General features: G+C 40.4%; 1 protein-coding gene and 1 pseudogene across 2 annotated transcripts; one reads left to right on the forward strand and one right to left on the reverse strand.

The window, feature by feature from the left end:
* Positions 1–427: 427 nt before the first annotated feature.
* Positions 428–2,741, reverse strand: LOC144641163 (dimethylaniline monooxygenase [N-oxide-forming] 2 pseudogene; annotated as a pseudogene). Its single transcript, XR_013568511.1, has 2 exons — positions 2,087–2,741; positions 428–1,113 (listed from the first exon to the last, which is right to left on the reverse strand). The product of XR_013568511.1 is annotated as a dimethylaniline monooxygenase [N-oxide-forming] 2 pseudogene (transcript).
* A 306-nt stretch (positions 2,742–3,047) lies between these two features.
* On the forward strand, positions 3,048–8,969 carry LOC144641165 (uncharacterized; the record flags this gene model as incomplete). Its single annotated transcript, XM_078500207.1, has 7 exons — positions 3,048–3,236; positions 4,373–4,479; positions 4,999–5,184; positions 6,313–6,359; positions 6,668–6,840; positions 7,718–7,849; positions 8,894–8,969. Coding segments are annotated over exons 1-7 (826 nt in total), but the record flags the coding sequence as incomplete, so codon positions are not given.
* Between the last annotated feature and the right edge of the window lie 472 nt (positions 8,970–9,441).

Genomic DNA, 9,441 nt, shown 5'->3' on the forward strand with positions numbered 1-9,441 from the left:
CTTCATGTTTGACGGTGTTATTTGACATTTCCATATTACTTCATGTTTGACAGAATTTGGTGTGTTTAAGTGAACTTTCATTAATGAGGACACTTGGTGACGCCTGTCATAAGGAACGTGAATCTCATTAGCGTTCAATCCTGGACATACCGGGTATCTGGGGGGCAAACTCCAATATAGCTACAAGAAATAGCCCAGCAAAATCTAACACTATGTTTGAAATTTAGTTTTCCTGGCAGAGGCAACTCAGTGCCCCTGCTTTTTTTTAGTAGTTTAAGTACTGTAAGTAGTGTTAACCGTGTACTGTTGCTACTGTACTGTACTGTCATCGTTGTTCTTTTTTCCTGTATGTATTGTTGCATTTCAATAAAAAAAACTGCTAGGTACGGCCCTGCTGCGCCTCCCTTACAACTGTCAAACCACTTACCAAATGAAAGGCTCGACAACACCTGACAGTGTTGGCCTCTAACTGCTGCTGTGTCTTTTCAATTTCTTCTACCATTGTTTGACAATCTGGAAGTTTAGTTTTGCCGGCAAAAACACTTGCAGCCCAGCGGGCTTGGACTTCACAAAGTGGTGGGACAGGACCATTCACACGTAATGCCCCAATAATGGCAAGAGTGCCTGGGTTGCATGCTGGTGGGAAGACATACTTGTAAAGAGGAATGTACTGGTCTGTTGGGCAAAGCAGACTGTCCGACAAAATTGGAAAACTGAACTTAAAACCAATAGCAAGAATGATTGTATCAATGTTCACTTCTTTAGAACCATCGGTAAAGAGGACTGTACTTCCTTGCACCTCGGCAATGTCTGCCTTGACTTGGATTGAGCCAGTGATTATTCGGTGCGGCAATTCATCATTTATCACTGGCCATCTCTTGTGTGGTGGCTCGGCAACTCCTAAGCCAAAGTTGACTAAGTTGAGGGTGCTCTCCAGCTTATGGCGAAAAAATTGATTACGGACTGTCGTTGGTATTACATCTAAGAATCTATTGACGAATGTAACATCAAGAGGAGCTCCCCTATCAACCAAGCGAGACATGACCCATGATCCACTTCTAGTACTCAAATATACTTGACGTGTATGACGACTCAGTTCACAAGCAATATCCCCTGAAATAAAAGAAAGTGACACTAAGGTAAATTCTGCGTCAAGCCAAGTGACCCATACCACCAAAGCTTATCCCAGTTTCTCTATCATTACCTAGCAACTAGGAGTAAACTATCTCTACTCCCCCCTTGATAGGATACTAGTCCATCGCAGGGTTATGCACCTATCAATGTAAATCTCGCGGGGGGGGGGGGAAGGGGAGTGCGGGCAAAGGCACAGGATTTGACAACAAGAACGATCCCCTCTGTCGGGCATTTGATTGCGAGTCGCGTCCCGGGGGTTGGGACATTTGACTTTGACCGGGAAGCGCCTGGATCCAATCTTCAGACGTGATTACCAAGTTCTTCCTTCTCGTGGCTTTGGAAATCATATGCTTCATTGCAAGGTACGATTCTGAGTTTTTCATTGGCATTTATCTGCCACTTTTAACGCCATTTAGTCATAAAAAAGCGATTTTAAGAAAATTTTACTTTCAAGTACATTTGGAGTAGGAATCCTGAGGGAAATCTAAGACGTCCGTGACCTTTTATTGTTTTTAATATGAATGTACCGAAATGGTTGGATTGACAGAAAATAAAGGTATGCAAAAAGTACTTGTTAGTTTGTTTTAGAATTCTGCCCCTGGGTGGGTCTTCTTAGGTACATTTGAACAAAAAATTTTTTCCCACCCTCGGGAACTTGACTGCAATTTTTACTTTTCTGTCAAATCCCCACCCCTGGCCCGCACTCCCCCCCCCCCCGCGGGATTTACATTGATAGGTGCATTACTCTCCATCCCAGCATTAATTAACCAGTACCCATTTATACACCTGGATAGAGAGAGGCACTATGAGATCAGAGTAAGAACTTGCCAAGAACACAACACAATGACCCTGGCCAGGGCTCAAACCTGGAACTCAGTGTCTGTCTGCCTGCCTGCCTACCTGTCTGTCTGTCTGTCTGCAGGGATCATTCTCAGTATATACAGTGTATTACCTGCAGAGTTTCCCAAGCCAACCACTAGCACACGCTTCCCTTCAAAGTTCTTCCATGTTCTGTACTCTTTGCTATGGATTACTTCACCTGGAAACCCATCCAAACCTGGAATATTGGCGACATTCGGGTCCCAGTTCACCCCAGAACAAACCATTACAAAGTCGAATTCCTCCATTTGTTCCTTATTATTCTTATCACGATATTGAACTCGCCATTGACCTGTTTCAGTCGTTTGGCTAAAGCCTGAAACTGGCTCAATAGCATGTACTGTTGTCTCGAAGCGAATTCTCTCTTCCAAGCTGAATTCCTTGGCGTACAATTGAAAATATTCAAGAAACTGCTGTTGTGGAAGGTAGTTAGGCCATTCTTTAGGCATGGGGAAGTCGCTAAAGCAAGTAAAGTGCTTGCTAGTGTTGGAAATAGTCGAGTATGGCACACAGCTCCGACGATCTTTCTCTTCATTCAAGTTCGTGTATCTCCAAATGCCGCCTAACGACGGATCAGTTTCGAACGCTGTTGGTTCGAGTCCGACTTCCAAACAACTTTTGATCGCAGCTAAACCTGACGCCCCAGTACCAATAATAGCGACTGTTTTCGACATACTCCTCGCTAAATGTCGAAGAAGAACCGGCGAAAGACGTGAAAATGTTCACGCTTTCTTCTTGGGCTCCTCCTTCGCAAAATTGTTGCGTGACGTTTATGCGTGAGCTCACATGATAAACGTAACGCAACAATTTGGTTGAGAGGTCTTGTGACATTTGGAAACAAATGCGTGATCCAATTTTTAAGCTCTAGCGAAGCGCTGTTCTGTTTAAAAAATGCCTTAATTACCACCATAAAAAAATGGCTGTTAACTTTTTTTTTGATATAATTTCTGTTATTTTTGTCGGGTACTTTCACTGGGGAAATGTATGTTACTGGGCGCTAGTTTCCAAGCTCTCGTCGGTCATTTGGATTTCCCGCCGCCATGTTTATTTACCTGTTCCCAAGTTGACAGCGGGAAAAGAACTTGCAAAGATGCAAAGAACTAACTATTTGATAAAGTATGGAAAATGAAACACCAGGGTTTGATCGAAGTGGGGCTCAAAGAAATGTTGACAGTGAAAGAGAAAGAACTGCGGTTCTTGATGGTGGACACAACGTAAACAGAGTGAGTGGTTTATTATAAACTTCGTTCCTACATAGGTTTCTGAAGCCTTAAGCTTATTGTGGATTGAATCTACTCCATGTTTAGTTAAAATGAACTTAACTAATTAAACGAAAAGGCAGTTACGCAAGGCCTTAGTGTTTACATGTAGGCCGGGATTTTAAATAAGCATCAGCCAAGTCTAGCAGTGTCCATTCCCCCGGGCAACCCCCGGGGATGGGGTCAAATAAGTTGGTCAAATGCTCCGGGGTGGAACCAGTAAGGAAGCAAATGCTGTGCCCCGGGCTCAACCAGAAAACAACATTGCTTAAGATTTGATAAATCATAATGATAAAGTGTCACCCATTATGTTGTATGCTCACTTGTTTTTATGTGTATCTAAATTGCATGTGAGGAGTCATGAATGGTCCATCAAAATTTTACAGTGCTCAAAGAATTAGGCTTCTTCTTGGAATGCTTGCAAAATTTTAGAGGGTGCTTGTTTTCTCGTGGTCACATAAGTGTTCACATGCTCTATTTTTAGTGGAGGTACAATGAAGCTTTTTGAAAAGCCTTGTTGCTTACATATAAGGCTTAAAGTAAACTTTATGTCAATGTTCATGCTCCCGAAAAAAAAAACACTCTGCTCGCATGCTCGCAACCGCTTGCAAAGACTATTTGATACCCCTCATGTGTAAAACTTCTCAGACAAAACTTTGTGGCGGTTGCGTAAATGGTGAATCATTTTGTTCAATTATTTGTTTGTTTATTTTTTATTAGTTTCAAGAAATCGAGGGTTTGAGAAATTGGTATTCCCGCTTTATAAATAAAATAAATTGTTATATTTAGAGAGAAAGCCACATCAGCTTTAGCTGGTTTTCATGCGGGTCTTCTATCCAGGTCAAATTGGAATTTGGAAAAGCTGGTTTTCAGGAGGGAGGACAACCAGAAATCCCAGAGAGAACCCCTGGAGTATGGCGAGAACCAACATCAGATTTAACGCACATATAGCCCCAGGTTGGAATTTAATCCGGGCCACATTGGTGGGAGGCAAGCACTCTTACTGCTGCACCATCCCTCTCCCCAAATTATGTGCCAAGTAGTGGAGCTTCAAATTAATTTTATCATGTAATAATTATTTCTTCCTCTTTTGTCAACAGGGTGATGAACCAAATCATATTCAGCCAAGTTCATCAAATGGAGTTTTCCATACACCCATATTTGATGTTCCAGGGACAGCAACATCCAGTGGAAGTTCCTTCTCAAGGTATATTGTCAGACACGAAGAAACTGCTGTCATTTAACAGAATCTTACGTGAGAAACCATCAAATAAATCTCACACAACCATTGACAAATGTTCAAGATTTAACCTTTATTACTCAGTATTGGTTTCATACCATGGTTTAAAAGATACTGATCAGATATCTTCGTTGCTTGCATTGCCACTAAATTCAAACATTAAAGAAAATTACTGTGATTCGTAGCAATGTTGGTGTCCAGGGTGTTTCCTGGTAAGAAAAATTCAGTCTATACTGGATTCCAACATTGCATTGCTAGGAGTCATGGCTGCAAAAGAACATTTTCTTCATCCCTAGTTCAACTTGCTGTGGCCATGCAGCTATAGAATGGCTAGCCTGTTCCAGGCTCTCAGTAGTTATGGGAGAGCGAATAACGCAGGTTAATATTACCCATATAATGTTCTGTACCTCTAAACTTAAGCCCTGCTGATTTGCAGAGATCAGCAAATTAACTCTGCCTTATGTCAATGTTCTTGTTATTTATCAGCACTTTCACTCTTCCGAGATCAGCAACCAGTGGAAAATCAAGGGATTCCATAATAAGCGAGTACTATGATGAAACAAGCTTGATTACAGTAATTGAAACCTGGATAAAACAGTTGATTGATAAAGACGAATTGCCGTACAACCCTTACCCTGATCTAGTGTGGCAGGCAAGAAGATGTGCAGAGAGGTATTTGAACAAAACAATTCCAATTTTTCTGAAAATGAAATTATAAGACTGGATGAGTGTCAAAGTGAAATTGAACTTCTTTGCATGGGAAGTGCCGTGGCTAGCACACTGGACTCTAGATCAAGTGGTTCAGGTTTGAGCCCTGGCTGGTGTCACTGTGTTGTGTTCTTAGGCAAGACACTTTACTCTCATAGTGCCTTCCCCCTCCCCATCCAGGTGTATAAATGAGTACCAGCAAATTTCATGCTGGGAGGGGGGGGGGGGGGTAACCCTATGATGGACTGGCATCCCATCCAGAAGAAATACCGGTACTTGGAAATACTCCTAGTCACTTCATGCTACTGAAGCCAGGATAAGTTCCAGCCTGATGGGTCACTAGGCATGACACCAGGCTTTACCTTATTCCTTTCCTAGTCTCCCTTGCAGCTGTTTTTGGGGACATCATGCAGCGCTTCTCCCTACTAATGGCTGTTTAAACCCTTACCACATTGCTTTTGTTTGACCCCAGAAGCTTTGACAACTAGCTGCAAGAAAGGAACAGTTGCTGTTTGCCGAAAATCTGTTATTAATATTGCTTTAAATCTTGAACTTAGATTCCCGTTATACTTGAAATTAATTTTTGTACATTACCGGTAGGTTTCATATTGGTTGTTATATTTCAATGTCTAGTGTGGGTCAAATTCAAAAAGAGGCATACCGGTGTCCATTTTTGACCTTTCCAATGCTAAGGTCACAGTAAGACATGAGTTTTGATTGGTGTACATTGTAGCTGGCAAGTTTTGGTGCGACTTACTCATGATTATGTGAGCGAAGCTATGATTAGTTTAACTGCAGAAAGACATGGTTTAGGTTAAAGCAGTTGTGGATGGGGAAAGGAGTGCTTAACGAGTTCAAACAATTGCTGCAAAGGAAACTGTGTTCCTTTCCTGAAATTGTAAAAAAGAGAGAGAGTATGGGGAATTACTATAATAACATGTGTAGAATGTCGTGGAATTTCATTCCATGTTTATATAACCTGTTTTTGCAGCTAATTAAACAACCCAGTGTCCATTCCTGTCCACATGCTCTGCCAAATTCTGATGTTGGGTTTCTGTTAATCATTAATTTTATTATTTTGATTACATGTAGGTTTCACATGTTTGGAGAGGACAGCAGAACAGTTTTAGAGAAGATAGGTAAAAAGAGAAGTACGCTTTGTATCTCAACTAAAATTTAGTAGTTTCTACTGAAATTTCTCAGTAGTATGAGAGAAATTAAAAATTTAAGAAAAATGCATTTTTTTTATCTGAGTTGTGTTTGTGGTGAAGATGTGGTTTGAAGCAGATCAGTATTGAATTTTGGACCCTCAATAAAATGCATGTCTGGATACTTCATCCAATTTAAATTCAGCCACAAACAACTACATAACGAATGTTAACTACATATAGGTACATGTTAAGACAGTGTATACTTGGCTAAAATCTTGTCACAACATCTCTGACAGAAAACCAGGTGTTCAGTGTTGGGGGTTTTACATCTCACACTCAAGACAGTCCAGCTCGCTGGGGCCTAGCGACAATTCTCCGTGTTGTCAAGACACAGTCGCTAACAGTGTTTGACTGGCTTTTATCAAGTATGAACCCTGAAGCAACTTCAGATGATTTAGAAGATTATTCAGTGAGTTTTAGCGCACATATATGTACTGTCAACTCTCTCTTAGCGGGAACCTCTATAGGACTGACACCTCTATAAGATGGACACTAGGTGTTGGTCCCGTCCCTGCCATTTTCAGTCACTTTACTGTAACTAAACTCCCTATAAGACAGACACCTCTCCATTACAGACAGCTGGAGCCGGTCCCGGCAGTGTCCATTTTAGAGAAAGTTGACTGTTTCTGTATTTTGCAAAAATAAGAACTTTGTTTCATGTACATTGAATGATGCACTTTAGATTTGCTCTCATATTGTTATTACCCATTTCTTTTTATCTAAAAGTATTAATAGGCACAGAACTGAACTGGGTATTCAGTTGGTCAAACGTTATGGTCAATAACAGTATAGACAATGCAAAAGATGTAACCTGTAACACCACATGAGGCAAATATGGGAAAACTTGAGAAGTTCTTACAATTTTTCCAAACAATAGGATCTGGTGAGCTGGGACATTTAGGACAAAATTTCCTGCAAATTCATTAGGTGGAAGTGAAAATGCTTTTTATGAGCTGTCACACGTGCACATGAATTTCTACTATTTCCAACTAATTTGCTAGGAAATTATATGTGTTACTGTGCGAAATAAATTGACCACATTTTTCCATGGTCTTTACTCCTATAGACAACAGAAATGATGCCATGAAAAAATATCCATCCCCTAATGGCCTGTGGTTTAACTTGAGTTTTGAACATTTCATGCTGTCATTTCTATTGTCTAAGAGTATAGACTAAAGAAAAATGTGGTCAATTTGTTAAATGACAGACTGTAAGAAATCTAAGCATCTGTAGAGTGTTACTCTTTAAAAACAGGACGGTATGTCTATTTTTTTTCTTTTCATCAGTATATTATACAGAGACCCTTTCCAGTCCTGTTTGGTCCATGCGTCTTTGTTGGAACTTTGTATCCAGTGACAAGTGAAGAAAACATTGGCATAAGGATGGAATATGCCATCAGTGGACCAGAAGAAAATCATGTAAGTTTGTGTTTGTGTACATTTACAGTCAAACCAGATGTTCTTTTTGATGGGAACTCTGCAATGTTGCGGTGCAATGTTCCAATAATTGTTGATTGACAGTTTGCTTGTTGCAACTAGCAACTTTGAATTCAGATTTGCAGAGGTGGTATTACCTTGTTTTGTACAACAAAATGACAACTGGAACTTGGCAACTTACTCAAGCAAATTTGAATTGAAAGTTGCAAGCTGCTTCAATCAAACTGTCTATCGGTGTAGAACAGCTGCATGGTTTGACTGTAAAGCTTAACTGAAACAGTGCAGACCAAAGTTACTTTCTAATATCAAAATATTTCATAACTACACAACCTGTCAGTTAATTTAAGAATAAAATGTGGGGGGTTATACTGCGATGGACTAGCATCTCATCCATGGAGGAGTAGAAATGCTCCTAGTCACTTCATGCTTCAGAATCCAGGATAGAGCGGTTTTCACTTGAGTGTCGAAAGTAAATTGCGTTTGCTTTGGTTTTGAATTACTACGCTCAGTGATTGGCTTTAAAATCTCGCGCCACTTTGCTCAGCCAATCAGAAGTAAAACCAAAACCAATTGTGACTAGCTCGCGCACGTTTTACTGCGCTTCGTGCCAGCCACATGTATTTTCTTCGGGTTTTGATTGGTTCACTCGATTGTCTGTGTCCTTTGTGATTGGCCAGAGTAATTACTTTGGTTTTGGTTTTACGACACTCAATTGAAAACTGCTCTAAGCTCTAGCTTGATGAGCCACTAGGACTGAATGCAGACTCCTGCCAATTTCACTAACCAACAAATTCTAAACCTAAAAAGTTCAACATTGCAATTCTACTGTAACGTCACTTAAAATAGTTAAAATCCTATTTTGTTTAAAAAAATTAATACATGTAATAGTTTATTCATAAATTCAGACAAAGTTACATAAGATACAAGTCAATGGTTGTAAAATAATCTGACTATTATTTTGTTGTTTTAATACATTTACATCTTTAGAAATATTTTTATTCCTTATAATTTGTTTGGTGGTTGCAGGCTGCAGAAATATTTGCCAAAGCAGTGCTAAATGACATCCTAATGATGAACGATGCTGAAGTCCATATTGTGCTTGGTAACACTTTGTTTCCTTGGCCTTCATTGTCACTTAGTGTAGCTTCAAAAGGAATAATTCCTAGTGTACACCCCGGTGTGCCACTGTGAAGGGTATGGTTTTCAAGCAGTTTAGTCTGGGATAGGGTATAGAAATCAGAGAGTTTTGGTCTAGAAAAGGGTAGCATTTGCCGGGAAACCGATCGACGGTATGACGAATATAGTCCAGAAACTCGGAAGAGAAAGAGGCCTTCCTAAATGTAAATAAAATCATCGCGGCATCGTTGTTCACAGATGGTTTTCAGTTAAAACACTGATAATGATACAGTTCTAACAAAATGCAAGTCTGGGATAGGGTAGGGATTTTCAGTGTCTAGTCTAGTATAGGGTTGCAAAAATCAGCTGAACATGGTCTGGTATAGGGTAAGGGCTTCAAATTCCCAGCGGCACACCCCCACCCAAAAATATACCGGGTGCCCCCCGGGGTGTACACC

The sequence above is a fragment of the Oculina patagonica genome, unplaced genomic scaffold (assembly GCF_052425735.1).
Source record: "Oculina patagonica isolate OP01 unplaced genomic scaffold, crgOcupat unplaced717, whole genome shotgun sequence".
Taxonomy (NCBI): Eukaryota; Metazoa; Cnidaria; class Anthozoa; order Scleractinia; family Oculinidae; genus Oculina; species Oculina patagonica.